The 23,411-nt window shown below is 47.9% G+C and overlaps 1 protein-coding gene across 1 annotated transcript in view; it reads right to left on the reverse strand.

Annotated features, from left to right (window-relative positions):
- The window catches only part of LOC143793527 (uncharacterized), a 42,138-nt gene that overhangs the window by 18,257 nt on the left and 470 nt on the right, over positions 1 to 23,411 (reverse strand). Inside the window, exons 2-8 of the mRNA XM_077280577.1 lie at positions 18,524 to 18,670; positions 18,028 to 18,207; positions 16,230 to 16,353; positions 4,341 to 4,438; positions 4,184 to 4,262; positions 3,979 to 4,076; positions 3,739 to 3,856 (exon numbers count right to left, since the gene is read on the reverse strand). Of these exons, the coding sequence (XP_077136692.1) occupies positions 3,739 to 3,856; positions 3,979 to 4,076; positions 4,184 to 4,262; positions 4,341 to 4,438; positions 16,230 to 16,353; positions 18,028 to 18,207; positions 18,524 to 18,613 (787 nt within the window). The 5' untranslated portion in view covers positions 18,614 to 18,670. The remainder of the gene's footprint in view (positions 1 to 3,738; positions 3,857 to 3,978; positions 4,077 to 4,183; positions 4,263 to 4,340; positions 4,439 to 16,229; positions 16,354 to 18,027; positions 18,208 to 18,523; positions 18,671 to 23,411) is intronic.

Genomic DNA, 23,411 nt, shown 5'->3' on the forward strand with positions numbered 1-23,411 from the left:
TATTTTACACTGGTAACCAGGGTAAACATCGGGTTACCAAGCGCAGGGCCGCGCTTAGTAACCCGATGTTTACCCTGGTTACCAGCGTAAAAGTAAAAAAAACAAACAGTACATACTCACCTGCGCGTCCCCCAGCGTCTGCTTCCTGACACTTACTGAGCGCCGGCCCCAAAAGTGAAAGTGAAAGTACAGCGGTGACGTCACCACTCTGCTGTTAGGGCCGGAGCTCAGTCAGTGTCAGGAAGCAGACGCTGGGGGATGCGCAGGTGAGTATGTACTGTTTGTTTTTTTTACTTTTATGCTGGTAACCAGGGTAAACATCGGGTTACTAAGCGCGGCCCTGCGCTTAGCAACCCGATGTTTACCCTGGTTACCCGGGGACCTCGGCATCGTTGGTCGCTGGAGAGCGGTCTGTGTGACAGCTCTCCAGCGATCAAACAGCGACGCTCCAGCGATTGGCATCGTTGTCTGTATCGCTGCAGCGTCGCTTCATGTGAAGGTACCTTTAGTGTACCCAGTACCCCATTGACAGGGATGACATAGATAGCGAATGCCACGTCGCGTTTGCAAAGCCCCTGCTGTGCTTAAGCAGTGGAAACCCCCCACAACTGACCCCATTTTGAAAGCTAGACCCCTCAAGGAATATATCTAGAGGCATGGTTTCACAAAATGTTATACATTGAACTGTGGGGAAAAAGTTTCATTTTTACCATTATATTGTTGCTTTAGCCCCAGATTTTACATTTTCACAAGGGGAAATGGGTAAAAATTACCATATGATTTGTTACACAATTTCTGCTGAACGTGGAAATACCCCATATGATGCTGTGCAGTACTGCGTAGCCACACGGTGAGACTTGGGAGAAAAGAAGTGTTATTTCCCGCCTGGACCGCAGATTTTCCTAGAATAGTTTGCGGACTCCATATACAGAACCCATAAGTGCTACCAGAGCAGAATTGACCTTAAGTAACCCCTCTAGGAATTTATCCACAGGTTCAGTGATGTATTTGACTCCATGGGTGTTCTCCAGAAACAAGCAGCAGTGGATGTTGCTAAGTGAAAATGCAAATATGCCATTGTAGTGCCCAGTACATTGTAGTGCCCAGTACATTGTAGTGCCCAGTAAATTGTAGTGCCCAGTACATTATGCCCACTACATTGTAGTGCCCAGTACATTGTAGTGCCCAGTACATTATGCCCAGTACACTGTAGTGCCCAGTACATTGTAGTGAATATACATAGTAGGGCCCAGTACATTATAGAGTCCAGGACATTGTATTGGCTATATATTGCCGTGCCCAGTACATTGTAGTGCCCGTACATCGCAGTGTCCAGTACACTGAAGTGCCCAGGGCAGAGTCCTCTCCCCTCTGTATCAATCTGTCATTGTTAGTTTGTTTACTGTAAGTGATATTTGTATTTTGAGGTTACTCCTATTTATGTACAGCACCATGGAATTAATGGTGCTATATAAATAAATAATACCGTATATACTAGAGTATTAGCCGAGATTTTCAGCCCAATTTTTTGGGCTGAAAGTTCCCCTTCTCGGCTTATACGCGAGTCATGGTCGGCAGTGGGGTCGGCGGGTGAGGGGGAGAGAGTACTGTCGCATACTCACCTGCTCCCGACGCTCCTGGCGCTGTCCCTGCGTGTCCCATGGTCTCCGGCACCGGCAGCTTCTTCTCCTGTTCAGCGGTCACTGGTACCGCTCATTAAAGTAATGAATATGGACTCTACTCCCATAGGGGTGGAGCCGCATATTCATTACTGTAATGAGCGGCACCGGTGACCGCTGAACAGAGGAAGAAGCTGTGGGCGCCGGAGACCATCTGTCCGGGAGAAGCTGCCAGGGACCGCGTCAGGAGCGCCGGGAGCAGGTGATTATGTCATATTCACCTCTGTGTTCCACCGCCGCCTCATCTTCCACGTCCTCTGCAGTGACTCTTCAGGTCAGAGGGCGCGATGACGTATTAGTGTGCGCGCCGCCCTCTGCCTGAACAGTCAGTGCGGAAAGACGGGATGCTGAGGAGCAGCGGGAAGCGACGAGAGGTGAGTATGTCATTTTTTAATTTTTTTATTGCAGCAGCAGCATTACATGTGGCACAATGTTATATGGAGCATCTATGGGGCCATAAAGAACTTGTAATGCAGCATTATATATGGCACAGTTTTATATGGAGCATCTTAAGGGGCCATAATGAACTGTATGGTGCATTATATGGGGCTCCTGATTCAATATGGATATTCAAAAACACTTAACCTACTGATGTCTCAATTAATTTTACTTTTATTGGTATCTATTATTATTTTTGACATTTTCTGGTAGCTGCTGCATTTTCCACCCCAGGCTTATACTCGAGTCAATAAGTTTTCCCAGTTTTTTGTGGCACAATTAGGGGGGTCGGCTTATACTCGAGTATATGCGGTAATAATAATATTGTAATGCCCAGTACATTATGCCCAGTACATTGTAGTGCCCATATAATGTAGTGCCCATACATTGTAGTATCCAGTACATTGTAGTGCCCATATATTGCAGTGCCCAGTACATTATGCCCAGTAGACTGCAGTGCCCAGTACATTGTAGTGCTCGTACATTGTAGCACCCAGGACATTGTACTGCCAGTACCTTATAGTGCCTGTACATTGTAGTGCCCATACATTATGCCCAGCTTTCCCTTCTGTAGACGCCCACCCTGTAAATTAAGCGGCCTCTTCTTGCTGCAGAAATGCCAAATATATGGACACTAACTGCGGTTTACGCACAATATGGGGCTCAGGAGGAAGGGGTATTTGGATTCGGGAGTGAATTGAGATGAAGCTCTTATTGGGAACATTTTAAAAAAACATTTTGATTCACATTTATCCTGCGCTCTATGCTGAGCACTTACATGGGGGTTTCCGTCTAAATATACAAAATACATGATCCAGACGAGACCTCGAGGGATCCAATCACTAATGAAGCAGCACAGTTACTGTCTAGCCTTTGTTCAGCGTTGTCTATCTTTTCAAAGATGCACAAAACTGTGGCCAACATCACTTTTATGCACGCTTGACACCGCCGGATCACCGGTTCTATAGTGTCCACAGTGTCTCTATCTGCCTTATTATAGGGAATCTTCCGTCAGAGGTTCCGTGTGAATCACAAGCTCACAAGCTCAGTCATTTATATGGCAGCACGGGACTTGTGGAAGAAAAATATGGACGAAAAGGATGGAAGGAATATTAACAAAAGTAAAGGAAAGCTAAATCTGTGCTTCCTAAACCATTAAGAAGAGGTGTGAAGGCGGATCCATTATTCTTCGGTGCACCGCCGAACTCTACAAAAGCAGCCGCGCCATCACCGGACGCTTCTGCTGTGATGTGGACAGCGGATAAAGCTTTGCTACACCGGAGATACCACACAATATCACACACCGGTCATCATCATCACATGCTGGTCATCATCATCACGCACCGCACATCATCTTTATCATACGCTGGATATCATCATACCGATCACCATCATCACACGCCAGTCGTCATTATCACACGCCGGACATGATCATCACACGTCGGTCATATCATCACACGCCAGTCATCATCATCATATGCCGGACATGATCATCACAAATCGGTCATCATCATCACACACCGGTCATCATCAGACGTTGCTCATAATCATCATCGCATGCAGGTCATCATCATCGCATGCAGGTCATCATCATCATCACGTGCCGGTCATTATTACATACCTGTGGAAACATCTCCCAGAATCTCCTCCTTCCCGTCACTCACACACGGCTGATCCTCCCTCGTCATCGCTTCTTCTTCTGTCTCTTCTTTCACTTTATTCTTAGTCGGATCTTCCTCCTGATACATCAGATGTAACAATCAGCACAATACAAAAAACCACCAAAATATGTGACCTCTATGACCTCGATCAGAAATGTCCCCCCATATACAGATCCGGCACAGAGCTCAGCACCGTCTACCTGATGATCCTCCGGGATGTTGTGATTCTCCTCCGGACAGTCCTGGGGATACAGAGGACGGCGACATCTCTCTGGTGGATTTCTCCTCCTGGATCCATCTGTAGGAAACACACAGTGATGGAACAGATAAGTGTTATGAGATAATGGGAGTAGTATAAGTAGTAGTAGGTGACCATAGAACAGACTGACAGTCTCCCCTCCTCACCCTGGTGATTGGCCCATACATCCATCATCTCTTCTGCATCATCTATGACCTCAACCTTAATATCAATCAGATCTTCACCCTAAAAAGAAAAATGTAAGATGAGCTCAGGTCCCATCACTTCATGGTCAGATGTTGTGGGGGCTTCAGTGTCATCTACCTGATGATCCTCCGGGATGTTGTGATTCTCCTCTGGACAGTCCTGGGGATACAGAGGACGGGGACATCTCTCTGGTGGATTTCTCCTCCTGGATCCACCTGTGGAGACACACAGACTGAATACATGACCTACCGTGTATCTGTCTATCTATTATAATTATTATTGATTTACATAGCACCATTGATTCCATGGTGCTGTACATGAGAAGGGGACAGCAGAGAGGTGACGTCTGAGCCAGAAAGGTGGATCTGAGAGTCATCAGCATAAAGGTGGTACTGGAATCCATGGAACTTTTTGAGTTGTCCCAGGCCAAGTGTATAGATTGAGAAGAGTAGGGGTCCTAGAACAGAGCCTTGGGGGACTCCAACAGAGAGAGGGTGGTATGAGGAGGTAGTGTGGGAGTGGGAGACGCTGAATGTGTGGTTGGAAAGGTATGAGGCGATCCAGGATAGGGCGATGTTATGATCCTTAGTGGCTGAGGATCACAGAATGGACTAGCTAAGTTACTGAACATAGAACAAGCTCTAGGGAGGTGGTAACTTTACTGACCGCAACCTGATCCTAACCAACACACTAAAGGTAGCCGGTGAACGTGCCTAAATTCCTGGACATCTCGACGCAGCCTGAGAAACTTGCTACCCCTATAGAGAAAGTAAGACCTCACTTGCCTCAGACAAATGACCCCAAAGATATAGGAAGCCCCCAACAAATAATAACGGTGAGGTAAGGGGAAAATACAAAACGTAGAAATGAAAACAGATTCAGCAAATGAGGCCCACTAATACTAGATAGCAGAAGACAAACAGGGAACTGTGCGGTCAGTAAAAAACCCTATACAAAATATCCACGCTGAGAATTCAAGAACCCCCACACCAACTAACGGTGTGAGGGGAGAACTCAGCCCCCTAGAGCTACCAGCAAGCAAGGAAATCACATATTAGCAAGCTGGACAAGGACAAATAAATAACCAAAAAACATATTGAACACTGATGAGCAAAAAATAACCAAACAGAAACTTAGCTTCTCTTGGAGAGACTGATAACGAAGGGATTCAGGAGAGATCAAAATAGCACTGAATACATCGACAGCAGGCAACCACTGAAAGTCCAGGTGAGCTAAATAGGAAACCAGCTAACAGATAACGAGACAGCTGAACCAGCCTCAGACCTGCAGAATGACACAAAGAGCCACCAGAGGGAGCCCAAATACAGCACTCACACAGTACCACTTGTGACCACAAGAGGGAGCCCAAAAACAGAGTTCACAACAGGGTGAGGTCTTTGATGCCAAAGGAGGAGAGGATCTGTAGTAGGAGGCAATGGTCAACTGTGTTGAAAGCAGAGTACATGTCTAGAAGGAGGAGTACAGAGTATTGTCCGTTAACTTTGGCTGTAAGTAGGTCGTTAGTGATTTTGGTTAGGGCAGTCTTAGTGGAATGATGGGGGCGGAAACCAGATTGTAGATTGGCAAAGAGCAAGTTTGATGATAGGTGGGAGGAAAGTTCAGCGTGGACGTGCTGCTCCAGGAGTTTGAAAGCGAATGGGAGCAGCGATATTGGGCGATAGCTGGACATAGCTGTTGGATCAAGGGTTGGCTTTTTAAGGATAGGCGTGATTGTGGCATGTTTGAAAGCAGAAGGGAAGGTGCCAGAAGTTAGTGATAGGTTGAAGAGGTGGGTTAGGGATGGGATAAGAGTGGTGGTGAGGTTGAGGAGGAGGTGGGATGGGATGGGGTCAAGGGCACAGGTGGTGAGGTGCGATTTGGAGAGCAGACAGTTAAGCCCCCCTTCAGTGATGTTGGATAGGGAGGTTATGGGTTTTGGGCATTGGTCTGGTATACAAAGGGGTTGTGGTGGTTGAACAATGAAGACTTGCCTTGTCTGGTCGATCTTATTTTTAAAGTGTGTGGCAAAGTCCTCAGCAGAGATGAGGGAGGTTGGAGAGGGCAGTGGGGGGCGGAGGAGGGAGTTAAATGTTTTGAATAACTGTTTGGGGTTGTAGGATAGGGAAGATACAAGGGTTGTGAAGTCGCCTGTTTAGCAGAGGTGAGAGCAGATTTAAAAGCAAGTGTTGCCTGTTTGAATGCAGTGAAGTCGTCTTGAAAATGTGTTTTCTTCCAACACCGCTCTGCAACCCTGGACACTTGCCGAGCTTTTTAGTGGTGTTATTGTGCCAGGGTTGTCACACTCTGCCATGAACGAGAGGGTCAACCGTAATATTTGATGCGAGAGTGGCATTGTAGAAAGCAGTGGCACTGTCTGTGTCGTGGAGTGACGATATGGATGGCAGTGGTAGCATAGAGTCAGAGAGTGTGTGGGTGTCTAGGTGTGCAAGGTTTCGGCAGGGTGCGCATGTTGCTGGACATGGGTGACCGGTGAGGAGGACAGGGATGAGAAAGTGAGCAGATGGTGGTTGGATAGAAGGAGAGGGGAGGTGGTGAAGTTAGATAGAGAGCAGAGACGGGTGAATACCAGGTCTAGTGTATGCCCGCCTGAGTGGGTGGCTGAGGAGGACCACTGAGTAAGTCCAAAGGATGAGGTAAGGGACAGAAGTTTGGAGGCTGTTGACTGAAGGGTATCAATGGGAATGTTGAAGTCACCCATGATGATGGTGGGAATGTCAGCAGAGAGAAAGTGAAGAAGCCAGGTGAAGAATTGGTCAAAAAAAAGGCAGTGGTCGGGCCCAGAGGTCGGTATATGACGACCACTTGGAGGTTGGAGGGAGAGTAGATGCGGACAGAGTGGACTACAAAAGAGGGGAGGATAAGGGAGGGTAGAGGTGGGAATGGGTTAAAGGTGCAGTTTGAGGAAAGGAGAAGACCCACTCCTCCCCCATGTTTGTTGCCGAGGCGAATAGTGTGGGTGAAGTGGAGGCCGCCGTAACACAGCGCAGCAGGGGAGGCTGTGTCAGAGGGTGTTAGCCATGTTTCTGTGAGGCCAAGGAAGGTGAGCTTGTGAGAGAGAAAAAGGTCAATAATCACATGAAGCTTATTGCAGATTGAGTGGGCATTCCAGAGTGCTCCAGAGAGAGGGAGCAGAGGGGTGGGCATCAGGGGCACAGGTTTAAAGTTGGAAAGATTGCGGTAGTACATATTAGATAGGGAGCGGTAGGAGGGGGTAGTAATGGGAGGTATAAGCTGTGGGGGTCCAAGGTTTTGAGATATGTCGCCAGAAGTGAGGAGATACAGAGAAAGGGAGAGCAGGTGGGAGAAGGAGAGTGGGCGGCTTGTTTTATGTTTTATTAGGACAGATTTGAGGTTGAGGAGCCGGTCAGCAGATGATGACAGGTGGGGAGGAAAGAGGGAAGAGGAGATGATTATTTGGTTAGAGGGTGCTGGGGTTTGTGGATATAGATAGAGAGGAGAGAGAGGATTAGTGGAGCAAACACTGTAAGGGCATATGTAAATATGGTGAAGGAGTAAGATGGGTTAATAAAAAAGCTAGATACAAGTAATACGAAGTGCTTATTCAGCAGACATACCCAAAAGAGACAGATACATAGAGTGGGGTCCTGACTCCTGCCGTGACTAACTGCCATTGAAATAACTGCACTTCACGATACTTTAACTGCCGTGATATTTTGCTGCCAGGAGACGCGTGCCTGATCCACACGCGTACCCCCCTAGAATGCTACTAAATGTATAAAGGTACCTTCACACTAAGCGACGCTGCAGCGATACAGACAGCGATACCCATCGCTGCAGCGTCGCTGTTTGGTCGCTGGAGAGCTGTCACACAGACCGCTCTCCAGCGACCAACGATGCCTAGGTCCCCGGGTATCCAGGGTAAACATCGGGTTGCTAAGCGCAGGGCCGCGCTTAGTAACCCGATGTTTACCCTGGTTACCAGCGTAAAAATGTTAAATAACAAACACTACATACTTACATTCGCGTCCCCCGGCGTCCGCTTCCCTGCACTGTGAGCGCCGGCCCTAACAGCAGAGCGGTGACGTCACCGCTGTGCTGTACTTTCACTTTATGGCTGGCACTCAGTCAGTGCAGGAAGCGGACGGCGGGGGACGCGAAGGTGAGTATGTACTGTTTGTTATTTTACATTTTTACGCTGGTAACCAGGGTAAACATCGGGTTAGTAAGTGCGGCCCTGCGCTTAGTAACCCGATGTTTACCCTGGTTACCATTGTAAAACATCACTGGTATCGTTGCTTTTGCTGCCAAACACAACGATACACGGCGATCTGACGACCAAATAAAGTTCTGAACTTTAACCAATGACCAGCGATATCACAGCAGGATCCTGATCGCTGCTGCCTGTCACACTCAACGATATCGCTAGCCAGGACGCTGCAACGTCACGGATCGCTAGCGATATCGTTTAGTGTGAAGGTACCTTAAGACTAAGTAGAGGATCAGGTGAGAGGGATTGTGGAACCTTATTTGGGATAAATTAGCAATTGGCCAACACACCAGGGGAGGTTACATGATCAAAGGCACTGGCCCTTACTGCAACCATATGCGGTAACACCTTGCACAAGATAATATTTCCTGTGACCCCCACCATGGATGTACAGCAGTAAGTATTGAATACAATGCAACAAATGAATTTAGCAAACATTCAGCAGGCACTGTTATATACCATTAACCCCTTAATCCCATATGACATACTATCCCGTCGACGTGACCTGGGACTTCTCAGTGACGGGATAGAACGTCATATGCAATCGGCCACTCTCATGGGGGGAGAGCAGCCGATCGCGGCCGGGTGTCAGCTGACTATCACAGCTGGCATATGGCACTATGTGCCAGGAGCGGTCACGGACCGCTCCTGGCACATTAACCCCCGAAACACTGGTAAGCCTGCAGCCCTGCCTGTCAGATCGCTGATCTGACACAGTGCTGTGCAAAGTGTCAGATGAGTGATCTGGCCCTATAGTGTGATGTCCCCCCCTGGGCCAACGTTATAAAGTAAAAAAATATATATATATTTAGATGTGTAAAAGAAAATATAAAATAAAAAATTCCTAAATAAAAAAATATATATTGTTCCAATAAATACATTTCTTTAACTAAATAATAACACATATTTAGTATCGCCACGTCCGTAACAACTCCACCTATAAAACTGTCCCACTAGTTAACCCCTTCAGGGAACGCCGTAAAAAAAAAAAACGAGGCAAAAAACAACGCTTTATTATCATACCGCCGAACAAAAAGTGGACTAACACGCGATCAAAAAGACCGATATAAATAAACATTGTACCGCTGAAAACGTCATCTTATCCCGCAAAAAACGAGCCGCTATACAGCATCATCAGCAAAAAATTAAAAAATTTACAGTCCTCAGAATAAAGAGATGCAAAAATAATTACTTTTTCTATAAAATAGTTTTTATCGTATAAAAGCGCCAAAACATAAAAAAGATATAAGGCTACGTTCACATTTGCGGTGTGCGCCGCAGCGTCGGGCGCCGCAGCGTCGCCGCATGCGTCATGCGCCCCTATATTTAACATGGGGGCGCATGGACATGCGTCGCACTTGCGTTTTGCGCCGCATGCGTCCCTGCGGCGCCCGCGTCTGGGCGCAGAGGACGCAGCAAGTTGCATTTTTGCTGCGTCCAAAATCAATGAAAAAAAGGACGCATGCGGCGCAAAACGCAGCGTTGTGCATGCGTTTTGCTGCGTTTTTGTTTGCGTTGTGAACGTAGCCTTGATGAGATATCGCTGTAATCGTGCTGACCCGAAGAATAAAACTGCTTTATCAATTTTACCAAACGTGGAACGGTATAAACGCCCCCCCCCCCCCCCCCCCCAAAGAAATTCATGAATAGCTGGTTTTTGGTCATTCTGCTTCACAAAAATCTGAATAAAAGCAATCAAAAAATGTCACGTGCCCAAACATGATACAAATAAAAGCTCGTCCTGCAAAAAACAAGACCTTACATGACTCTTTGGATCAAAATATGGAAAAATTATAGCTCTCAAAATGTGGAGACGCAAAAACTATTTTTTACAATAAACAGCGTCTTTTAGTGTGTGACAGCTGTCAATCATAAAAATCCGCTAAAATACCAGCTATAAATAGTAAATCAAACCCCCCTTCATCACCCCCTTAGTTAGGGAAAAATAATAAAATTTAAAAAATATATTTCCATTTTCCCATGAGGGTTAGGGCTAGGGTTAGAGCTAGGGTTAGGCTTGGGGCTAGGGTTAGGGTTGGGGCTTGGCTTAGGGCTACAGTTAGGGTTGGTGCTAAAGTTAGGGTTGGGGCTAAAGTTAGGATTAGGGCTGGGGCTAAAGTTAGGGTTAGGGCTACAGTTAGGGTTGGGGCTAAAGTTAGGGTTAGGGTTGGGGCTAAAGTTAGGGTTACAGTTAGGGTTGGGGCTAAACTTAGGGTTTAGATTACATTTACAGTTGGGATTAGGGTTAGGGGTGTGTCATGGTTAGGGGTGTGGTTAGGGTTATGGTTGGGATTAGGGTTAGGGGTGTGTTGGAGTTAGAGGTGTGGTTAGGGTTGGAATTAGGGTTAGAGGTGTCTTGGGGTTAGGGGTGTGGTTGGGATTAGGGTTTCAGTTATAATTGGGGGGTTTCCACTGTTTAGGCACATCAGGGGCTCTCCAAATGCGACATGGCGTATGATCTCAATTCCAGCCAATTCTGCTTTGAAAAAGTAAAACAGTGCTCCTTCCCTTCTGAGCTCTCCCGTGTGCCCAAAAAGGGGTTTACCCCAACATATGGGGTATCAGCGTACTCAGGACAAATTGGACAACAACTTTTGGGGTCCAATGTCTCTTGTTACCCTTGGGAAAATAAAAATTTGGGGGGCTAAAAAACATTTTTGTGGGAAAAAAGTGATTTTTTTATTTTCACGGCTCTGCGTTTTAAACTGTAGTGAAACACTTGGGGGTTCAGAGTTCACAACACATCTAGGTAAGTTCCTTGGGGGGATCTAGTTTGCAATACGGGGTTACTGTTTAGGTACATTAGGGGCTCTGCAAACACAATGTAATGCCTGCAGACCAATCCATCTACAGTAAGGGTACCGTCTCACTATACGATTTACCAACGATCACGACCTGCGATACGACCTGGCTGTGATCGTTGGTAAGTCGTTGTGTGGTCGCTGGGGAGCTGTCACACAGACCGCTCTCCAGCGACCAACGATGCCGAGGTTCGCTGGTAACCAGGGTAAACATCGGGTTACTAAGCGCAGGGCCGCGCTTAGTAACCCGATGTTTACCGTGGTTACCAGCGTAAAAGTAAAAAAAAAAAAACGTACATACTCACCATCTGATGTCCGTCAGGTCCCTTGCCGTCCGCTTCCTGCTCTGACTGAGATCCGGCCGTACAGTGAGAGCAGAGCGCAGCGGTGACGTCACCGCTGTGATCTGCTCTCACTTTCCGGCCGGCAGACAGTCAGAGCAGGAAGCGGACGGCAAGGGACCTGACGGACATCAGATGGTCAGTATGTACGTTTTTTTTTTTTTACTTTTACGCTGGTAACCACGGTAAACATCGGGTTACTAAGCGCGGCCCTGCGCTTAGTAACCCGATGTTTACCCTGGTTACAAGCGATCGCATCGCTGGATCGCTGTCACACACAACGATCCAGCGATGACAGCGGGAGATCCAGCGACGAAAGAAAGTTTCAAACGATCTGCTACGACGTACGATTCTCAGCAGGGTCCCTGATCGCAGTAGCGTGTCAGACACAGCGAGATCGTAACTATATCGCTAGAACGTCACGAATCATACCGTCGTAGCGATGAAAATGCCACTGTGTGACAGTACCCTAAGTCTGCATTCCAAACGGCGTTCCTTCCTTTCCAAGCTCTGCCGTGCGCCCAAACAGTGGTTTACCCCCACATATGGAGTATCGGCGTACTCAGGACAAATTGTACCACAACTTTTGGGGTCCAATTCCTCCCGTTACCCTTGGTAAAATAAACGAAACTGGAGCTGAAGTAAATTTTTGGTGAAAAAAAGTTAAAATGTTCATTTTTTTAAAAAAACATTACAAAAATTACTGTAAAACACCTGAAGGGTTAATAAATTTCTTGAATGCGGTTTTGAGCACCTTGAGGGGTGCAGTTTTTAGAACGGTGTCACACTTGGTTATTTTCTATCATATAGACCCCTCAAAATGACTTCAAATGTGATGTGGTCCCTAAAAAAAAACGATGTTGTAAAAATGAGAAATTGCTGGTCAACTTTTAACCCTTATAACTCCCTAACAAAAAAAAAAATTTGGTTCCAAAATTGTGCTGATGTAAAGTAGACATGTGGGAAATGTTAGTTATTAAGTACTTTGTGTGACATATCTCTGTGATTTAAGGGCATAAAAATTAAAAGTTGGAAAATTGGGAAATTTTCAAAATTTTCGCAAAATTTCCGTTTTTTTCACAAATAAACGCAGGTAATATCAAAGAAATTTTACCACTATCATGAAGTACAATATGTCTCGAGAAAACAATGTCAGAATCACCAGGATCCGTTGAAGCGTTCCAGAGTTATAACCTCATAAAGGGACAGTGGTCAGAATTGTAAAAATTGGCCCGGTCATTAACGTTCAAACCACCCTTGGGGGTAAAGGGGTTAAAGGAAATGTCTCTCAGAACCGGTAATTCTAGGTTTATGTATCAGGGACTAAATTACATTGTTGTGGTCTTCACCACAGGTATCGAGGTCCTAGCACATTGTGGATCGCAAGTGCAGCGCCCCAGAATCCTGGTCGTTGCAGTAATGTCTTTCTTCCACCAGGGGGAGTGATATTACGTCTGAAGGCAATAAAGGAGATCTCTTTACCATGTATCACAAACAACACAACACACTTCACACTCCAGCCCACCAGGGGGAGCTACGCTCCTATTACTAGGGCACTCCTCACAATTAGGTAAAACTGGTGGTCTAGATAGGAAGTTAGGCAGAAGCTGACTGGGCTTCACCCAGGCAACACCCTGTCGGGCAGCCAGAGGGGAAGGAGGAACATCAAAGAGCTTCAGGCAGAGGGGTCCCTGACAGGGGTGGGATCCTGTCAGAGGCCTAGACAGAAGGCCACGGAGCTGCGCCTGCCCCACGTGCGGCAGCATCCTAAGAAAGGACACGAAAGAGAATTGTATTGCTGAGGGTGAGAAACGAAGTCATAGCACAAGGAGAAGAATCCTGGAGGAGTTCTGCCCTGCAAAAGGCTGCCTCCTTTCTGAGGCGCAGAATCCGGTAGCCAGAACCCCGAGGGAGTAAGGATCTCTACGCTTTACTACAGAGACTGGCAGGACAGATAATTCCACAATAACGGACGTCCCTAGGGCCACGGACTGGGTCAGCCACCATGACTTCCCCACTGAGAACCGAAGGACCCGGTACCGAGTTCCCCATAGCCCTACTGGGGGCGCTCCACAAGTATGAAGTGATAATCAGTGAGACCAAAGCCTAATGCTCTCTGCTCTGCACTCGGAGGATGAGGACCCTGAGGAGAGGGACGGAGAAGACCCTCGTCAGTCAGATGGAGGAGCCGCACTCCTCCATCTGACTGACACAACTTCTCCAAGTTTCGTCTCCACCAGGGATGGAACCACAGTGGAGCTGGAGAAAGCTCCACATTTCTATCCAGCGGTTTCTTCTCTCCTAATTCACCGTTATGGAGATTGGGGGAAGGACGGATACCATTTACCAGTGATTGTTTTTTGAGAGCTCATGATGTTACCATGAGGACATGGCCTCCATCCTGGACAGGATCCTCTGGGATCACTCTAAGAGGAGAGAACCTGCTGTCCTCCTATTAATAGATGAATTTCTGCACTTTTATTCTTTTTTAAAGAGAGAAATCTCAACATCTGCCTCAATATAAAGAGTAAAACAGGCAGCAAGTGCGGGGGAGGACGGTGTTGTGGGGAGCCCCCGGTACGCAGCGGTTAGTGCCCATCAATGTGCAGAAAGGACAACTAGAGAACCGGCACCGGGGTCATGGGCGCTTACTGATGTACACGGGGAGCCGAGGAGAGATTGTCTGGTCAGATTCCACAGAAAAGCCCCATAATACATATTCTACTGAACGAACAACCCTTTACGGGAGACTTACACTGATTATTATCACCATTGTGGGGCCCGATGTCCCTGCGGGGCCAACACCTGTGTCACCAGCCCACTTATATCGTTATGCCAGACCCCATGTAGAGTAAGAGCGGACCCCCTGACATTTTGCTGTCGTTTATCCCTTGAGGCTAGGACTCCCCGTCTGTGCATTCTGACGTCCTGTGATAAAGCTCGTTAACCCCTTCCTGATATCTGGTGTTCATGCATGGAGGATGCCAGGTGCACGTCTGTGGAGCGAGCTCAGATTCCTGCTGTTTAACCACTTGACTCCTGCTGACAGCCTGACAGTGCCATTTAAAGGGAACCTGTCATGTAAAATAATGGTAATAACCTGCAGACATGGGGTTAACCGGCAAGTTAATAACATATTGAACCTGCCCTGTGTCAGCACTGAGAGGAAATTAACTTTAGTCCCACTCAGCAGCGTTCGGCTTCCAGTCAGAGTTTTGGACGGAGCAGCTACAGTCACCGGTCAGTGTATAGAGAGCGGCAGCTGTTACCGTGGCCTTGGCACTGACTGACAGCCAGCTCAGCATTAGAGCCGGCACTGACTGACAGCCAGCTCAGCATTAGAGCCAGCTATGTCCATCTGTGGCCTCCAGAAGGCCCCAGTCTCTGCAGCCAAGGTTTTCCTATGACGTCTGGTATGAACAGGATCTCAGGTTAAAGTCCCCATTAGTTTTACTTTGTTGATATATTTATTTTTTTTATCTCATTTTTGGAAACAAACATATTTGTCATTGTCACATGACAGTTTATTCTACATGGTAAATACATCACAAACATCTCCCCAAAAATGCAATGAAAACACAACGATCAAAAACTCACAGATGCCCCAAAATGATCCCAAAAGGTCAGCGCTGCATTCAAGAAGAGAAGCCGTCACACCGCTCCGATAACAGAAGATAAAGTGATCGGTCTCAGGGAAAGGCCTGAATATTTAGCCCACAAAAAATATTCTAAAGAAATCCCACAAGTTTGAAATTGCTGTAACTGCGCTGATCTGGAAAATCGCAGCGAAGTCGTTCTTATGCCCAAAAGATGCTGAGAAACTAAACCCGAAAAATAAATGTGGAAGTGAATTTTTTTTCTTTTTATTTACAGTTTCCCCTCATCTGTAATTTGTTCCTGATTTTCAGCTCATTATACGGTAAAATGAAAAATCCATGATGGAAAAAAAAAAACCAAGATCTCAAACGTCTCAAATGTTATATCTAATGGAGGACGGGGAGGAAAAAATGCAAAAATTGAAATTTGCCTCTCAGGATGAGGCTGAAACATTGATATTGATTTGTAGGATTGCTGCGTCCTATAGGAGGCGCTAGAGACCCTTCTCTGTATCTGGGGAGAGGAAATTTGCATATCTTATTTCCCATGGGGCACACAAGTGTCACCCAAGAAGGAGGAGCCGGACGCCGACCACGACCGATGATGAGATTCTGAGGGACGGACGAGCGACAGCGGATTAGGGAGAAAATCACCTGTAAATTAACCCCGACTCTGCTGAGTAACAATCCACGACAGACTTAGGGACTGAAAGAAGTCACAGGAGAGAACGGACAGAAGGACAGGACATCTGCAGAGAAAATGTGACCGATGCTCTAAGGAAGGAGAAAGATTCTGAAAGAAGCCGCCGAGGACGAAGACTCAAGACTGATGAAGACGACAACGGAGAAACCGCGACTCACAGATCAGAAGGAAATAATCAGGGAAATGAAAGCTGTTGTCAAACCGAGAAAATGTAGAGAAAACCAGAGCAAGTCTGGAGAAAACTCATCTATTATAGGACGACGCCGGAGAGACGTCATCACATCCACCGGAGCCAACAAGGAGCCTCGCTTCTCACCTCGTGGTGTAAGAGGCCGGAGCTCCTCCATCATCACGTCCTGGTACCGATCCTGGTGTCCTTCTAGATACTCCCACTCCTCCATGGAGAGATAGACAGCGACGTCCTGACACCTTATAGGAACCTGACAACAGCGACACCGTCATCACCCAGAATCCTCCAGTGCTGTATAATGTCCCAGCAGTCACCTCTCCGCTCATCACCCAGAATCCTCCAGTGCTGTATAATGTCCCAGCAGTCACCTCTCCGCTCATCACCCAGAATCCTCCAGTGCCGTCCTGTATAATGTCCCAGCAGCCACCTCTCCGCTCATCACCCAGAATCCTCCAGTCCTGTATAATGTCCCAGCAGTCACCTCTCCGCTCATCACCCAGAATCCTCCAGTCCTGTATGTCCCAGCAGTCACCTCTCCCCTCATCACCCAGAATCCTCCAGTGCTGTCCTGTATAATGTCCCTGCAGTCACCTCTCCCCTCATCACCCAGAATCCTCCAGTGCCGTCCTGTATAATGTCCCAGCAGTCACCTCTCCCCTCATCACCCAGAATCCTCCAGTGCTGTATAGTGTCCCAGCAGTCACCTTTCCACTCACCCAGAATCCTCCAGTGCTGTATAATGTCCCAGCAGTCACCTCTCCGCTCATCACCCAGAATCCTCCAGTGCTGTATAATGTCCCAGCAGTCACCTCTCCGCTCATCACCCAGAATCCTCCAGTGCCGTCCTGTATAATGTCCCAGCAGTCACCTCTCCGCTCATCACCCAGAATCCTCCAGTGCTGTCCTGTATAATGTCCCAGCAGTGACCTCTCTGGTCATCACCCAGAATCCTCCAGTGCTGTATAATGTCCCAGCAGTCACCTCTCCGCTCATCACCCAGAATCCTCCAGTGCTGTCCTGTATAATGTCCCAGCAGTGACCTCTCTGGTCATCACCCACAATCCTCCAGTGCTGTATAATGTCCCAGCAGTCACCTCTTCGCTCATCACCCAGAATCCTCCAGTGCTGACCTGTATAATGTCCCAGCAGTCACCTCTCCGCTCATCACCCAGAATCCTCCAGTGCTGTATAATGTCCCAGCAGTCACCTCTCCGCTCATCACCCAGAATCCTCCAGTGCTGTATAATGTCCCAGCAGTCACCTCTCCGCTCATCACCCAGAATGCTCCAGTGCTGTATAATGTCCCAGCAGTCACCTCTCCGCTCATCACCCAGAATCCTCCAGTGCTGTATAATGTCCCAGCAGTCACCTCTCCGCTCATCACCCAGAATCCTCCAGTGCTGTCCTGTATAATGTCCCAGCAGTGACCTCTCTGGTCATCACCCAGAATCCTCCAGTGCTGTATAATGTCCCAGCAGTCACCTCTCCGCTCATCACCCAGAATCCTCCAGTGCTGTCCTGTATAATGTCCCAGCAGTCACCTCTCCGCTCATTACCCACAATCCTCCAGTGCTGTATAATGTCCCAGCAGTCACCTCTTCGCTCATCACCCAGAATCCTCCAGTGCTGACCTGTATAATGTCCCAGCAGTCACCTCTCCGCTCATCACCCAGAATCCTCCAGTGCTGTATAATGTCCCAGCAGTCACCTCTCCGCTCATCACCCAGAATCCTCCAGTGCTGTATAATGTCCCAGCAGTCACCTCTCCGCTCATCACCCAGAATCCTCCAGTGCTGTACAATGTCCCAGCAGTCACCTCTCCGCTCATCACCCAGAATCCTCCAGTGCTGTATAATGTCCCAGCAGTCACCTCTCCGCTCATCGCCCAGAATCCTCCAGTGCTGTATAATGTCCCAGCAGTCACCTCTCCGCTCAGCAGCTCAATCATCTTGTTGCTGAGCTCCAGGATCTTCTTGTTCCTCTCATGTAGCAGGGAGTGCGGGGGAGGCTCTGTGATGGGGCCCGGGCTCCGCCCTCCTGACTCCTGGAGATGGATGATGGGAGTCACACCGTCCCCCGGTGTCTTCCTCACTATTGTGTAATCCTGTGTATGGAGAGAGACACTTAGGGAGAAGATTCCTTCCCGACTCCAGATCTGACAATCAGCAGAAATCCCGGGATCAATAACCGTCTCCAGTAATCTGGGGCCATAACCGGGAATATTATTCCCCTCCGGACAGACATCCCGACCCCTCTACAGCTCTTATAGGGAATCCCCATGACAACTCCTCCGGGCAGAGAGCTCCACACAATCACTGCTCTTACAGGAAAGAATCCTTCTCTCTATTCTGGATTTCCTCCTCCCGATGTCGGACTTGTCACAGAACACAATAAAGCTGATAGAAATGTAGAGGAGTTACCTCTCCGCTCAGCAGGGAGATGATCTCCAGGGCCAAGTGGAATAATCTTCTGGTGGTCTCATCCCTGTCCTCGTCCATCCTCGGGGTCATTCAGGAGGAGGAGGGATGAACACTGGATCAGCTGGAGGGATCTCGTCCTGCCGGCGTCTTCATGATGAAGGAGAAGATGAAAAATATAGGAGACAAAATAACGTGAGATCCAGAATGCATATCTCTCTATTTATATGGCTAGATAAAGGCATTGAGAGGACAAAACGTGCAGATTTTCAGGACTAATAGAGTTACCAAAAATACAGGAAGTCTGCAGCCCTGGTTTCTGAATTTCTATCACTCATTCTGAAGTGAATATGACAATGTAATTAAAGTCCTCATCACATCTACAAGACGTCACCAACCACAACTGATGGCTCCTGTAACTAAGGCTCCGATCACATCTACAAGATGACACCAACCACGACTGCAGAACAGTCGTGGTTGGTGACGTGGATCTACAAGACATCACCGAACATGACCGATGGATCCTGTAACTAAGGCTCCGATCACATCTACAAGATGTCTCCGACCACGAGCGATGGATCCTGTTATGATCCTTAGTGGTTGAGGATCACAAATTACTCCAGCTAAGTAACAAACATAGGACAAGCTCTAGGGAGGTGGCAAACTGGACTGACCACAAATCTGAACCTATCCAAACACACTAGAAGTAGCCGGTGAACGTGCCTAAAAATCCTAGACGTCTCGAGCCAGCCTGAGGAACTAACTACCCCTAGAGAGAAAGAAAGACCTCTCTTGCCTCCAGAGAAATAATCCCCAAAGATATAGAAGCCCCCAACAAATAATAACGGTGAGGTAAGAGGAAGGCACATACACAGGGGTGAAAGCAGATTCAGCAAATGAGGCCCACTAATACTAGATAGCAGAAAATAGAAAAGGGAATCTATGCGGTCAGTAAAAAACCCTTACAAAATATCCACTCTGAGATTTCAAGAACCCCCACACCAACTAACGGTGTGGGGGGAGAAACTCAGTCCCCTAGAGCAACCAGCAAGCGAGGAAATTTTAGCGAGCTGGACTAAAAACATAATGAACGCTGATAATCATAAAATGATCAAACAAAAACTTAGCTTGTCTTGGAGAGACTGGGAGCAAGGTAACCACAAGGAATCTGAAGAGCACTGAATACATTGATAGCAGGCAAGGAACTGAGTATCCAGGTGAGCTAAATAGAAAACCAACCAAGGATAACGAACCAGCTGATGCTGCAACCTGCAGAAAGACAACACTACACAGTACCGCTTGTGACCACTAGAGGGAGCCCAAAAATAGAGTTCACAACAGGATCCTGTAACTAAGGTTCCGATCACATCTACAAGACGTCTCCGACCACGACTGATGGATCCTGTAACTAAGGCTCCAATCACAGCTACAAGACATCACCGACCGATGGATCCTGTAACTATGGCTCCGATCACATCTACAAGACGTCTCCGACCACGAGCGATGGATCCTGTGACTAAGGTTCCGATCACATCTACAAGACTTCTCTGACCACGACTGATGGATCCTGTAACTAAGGCTTTGATCACAGCTACAAGACGTCACCGAGCGATGGATCCTGTAAGTAAGGCTCCGATTACATCTACAAGACGTCACCGACCACAACCGATGGATCCTGTAACTAAGGCTCCGATCACATCTACAAGACGTCACCGACCACAACCGATGGATCCTGTAACTAAGGCTCCGATCACATCTACAAGACGTCACCGACCACAACCGATGGATCCTGTAACTAAGGCTCTGATCACATCTACAAGATGTCACCGACCACGACTGATGGATCCTGTAACTAAGGCCCCGATCACACCTACAAGACATCACCGACCACGACCGAAGGATCCTGTAACTAAGGCTCCGATCACATCTACAAGACGTCACCAACCACGACCGAAGGATCCTGTAACTATGGCTCCGATCACACCTACAAGACATCACCGACCACGACCGAAGGATCCTGTAACTAAGGCTCCGATCACATCTATAAGACGTCACCGACCACAACCGATGGATCCTGTAACTAAGGCTCCGATCACATCTACAAGACGTCACCGACCACGACCGAAGGATCCTGTAACTAAGGCCCCGATCACATCTACAAGACGTCACCGACCACGACCGATGGATCCTGTAACTAAGGCTCCGATGACACCTACAAGACATCACCGACCACGACCGAAGGATCCTGTAACTATGGCTCCGATCACATCTACAAGACGTCACCGACCACGACCGAAGGATCCTGTAACTAAGGCCCCGATCACATCTACAAGACATCACCGACCACGACCGATGGATCCTGTAACTAAGGCTCCGATCACATCTACAAGACGTCACCGACCACGACCGATGGATCCTGTAACTAAGGCTCCGATCACATCTACAAGACGTCACCGACCATGACCGATGGATCCTGTAACTAAGGCTCCGATCACATCTACAAGACGTCACCAACCACGACCGATGGATCCTGTAACTAAGGCACCGATCACATCTACAAGACGTCAGTGACCGATAGATCCGTAACTAAGGCTCCGATCACATCTACGTCACCGACTGCAGAACAATATTGTATCATACAATTATTAGGTTCTGTAGAAGGACGTAGATCTGGGGATTTATTATGATGGAATATAGGCTGATCTGGATGGACAAATGTCTTTTTTCGGCCTTACTAACTATGTTACTATGTTACTGGTGGCTCCTGTAACTAAGGCTCCGATCACATCTACAAGACATCACCGACCACGACCGATGGATCCTGTAACTAAGGCTCCGATCACATCTACGTCACCGACTGCAGAACAATATTGTATCATACAATTATTAGGTTCTGTAGAAGGACGTAGATCTGGGGATTTATTATGATGGAATATAGGCTGATCTGGATGGACAAATGTCTTTTTTCGGCCTTACTAACTATGTTACTATGTTACTGGTGGCTCCTGTAACTAAGGCTCCGATCACATCTACAAGACCTCACCGACCACGACCGATGGATCCTGTAACTAAGGATCTAATCCCATCTACAAGACATCACCGACCACGACCGATGGATCCTGTAACTAAGGCTCCGATCACATCTACAAGACGTCACCGACCACGACCGATGGATCCTGTAACTAAGGCTCCGATCACAGCTACAAGACGTCACCGACCACGACCGATGGATCCTGTAACTAAGGATCCGATCACATCTACAAGACATCACCGACCACGACCGATGGATCCTGTAACTAAGGCTCCGATCACATCTACAAGACGTCACCGACCACGACCGATGGATCCTGTAACTAAGGATCTAATCCCATCTACAAGACGTCAGTGACCACGACCGATGGATCCTGTAACTAAGGCTCCGATCACATCTACAAGACGTCACCGACCACGACCGATGGATCCTGTAACTAAGGATCTAATCCCATCTACAAGACGTCAGTGACCACGACCGATGTATCCTGTAACTAAGGCTCCGATCACATCTACAAGACGTCACCGACCACGACCGATGGATCCTGTAACTAAGGCTCCGATCACATCTACAAGATGTCACCGACCACGACCGATGGATCCTGTAACTAAGGCTCCGATCACATCTACAAGACGACACCGACCACGACCGATGGATCCTGTAACTAAGGCTCCGATCACATCTACAAGACGTCAGTGACCACGACCGATGGATCCTGTAACTAAGGCTCCGATCACATCTACAAGACGTCACCGACCACGACCGATGGATCCTGTAACTAAGGCTCCGATCACATCTACAAGACGTCACCGACCACGACCGATGGATCCTGTAACTAAGGCTCTGATCACATGTACAAGACGTCAGAGACCGATGGATCCTGTAACTAAGGCTCCGATCACATCTACAAGACGTCACCGACCGCGACCAATGGATCCTGTAACTAAGGCTCCGATCACATCTACAAGACGTCACCGACCACGACCGATGGATCCTGTAACTAAGGCTCCGATCACATCTACAAGACGTCACCGACCACGACCGATGGATCCTGTAACTAAGGCTCCGATCACATCTACAAGACGTCAGTGACCACGACCGATGGATCCTGTAACTAAGGCTCACATCACATCTACAAGACGTCACCGACCACGACCGATGGATCCTGTAACTAAGGCTCCGATCACATCTACAAGATGTCACCGACCACGACCGATGGATCCTGTAACTAAGGCTCCGATCACATCTACAAGACGACACCGACCACGACCGATGGATCCTGTAACTAAGGCTCCGATCACATCTACAAGACGTCAGTGACCACGACCGATGGATCCTGTAACTAAGGCTCCGATCACATCTACAAGACGTCACCGACCACGACCGATGGATCCTGTAACTAAGGCTCCGATCACATCTACAAGACGTCACCGACCACGACCGATGGATCCTGTAACTAAGGCTCTGATCACATGTACAAGACGTCAGAGACCGATGGATCCTGTAACTAAGGCTCCGATCACATCTACAAGACGTCACCGACCACGACCGATGGATCCTGTAACTAAGGCTCCGATCACATCTACAAGACGTCAGTGACCACGACCGATGGATCCTGTAACTAAGGCTCCGATCACATCTACAAGACGTCACCGACCACGACCGATGGATCCTGTAACTAAGGCTCCGATCACATCTACAAGACGTCAGTGACCACGACCGATGATCCTGTAACTAAGGCTCCGATCACATCTACAAGACGTCAGTGACCGATGGATCCTGTAACTAAGGCTCCGATCACATCTACAAGACGTCAGTGACCGATGGATCCTGTAACTACGGCTCTGATCACATCTAGAA

Source organism: Ranitomeya variabilis, chromosome 1 (assembly GCF_051348905.1).
Source record: "Ranitomeya variabilis isolate aRanVar5 chromosome 1, aRanVar5.hap1, whole genome shotgun sequence".
NCBI classification, from domain to species: Eukaryota; Metazoa; Chordata; class Amphibia; order Anura; family Dendrobatidae; genus Ranitomeya; species Ranitomeya variabilis.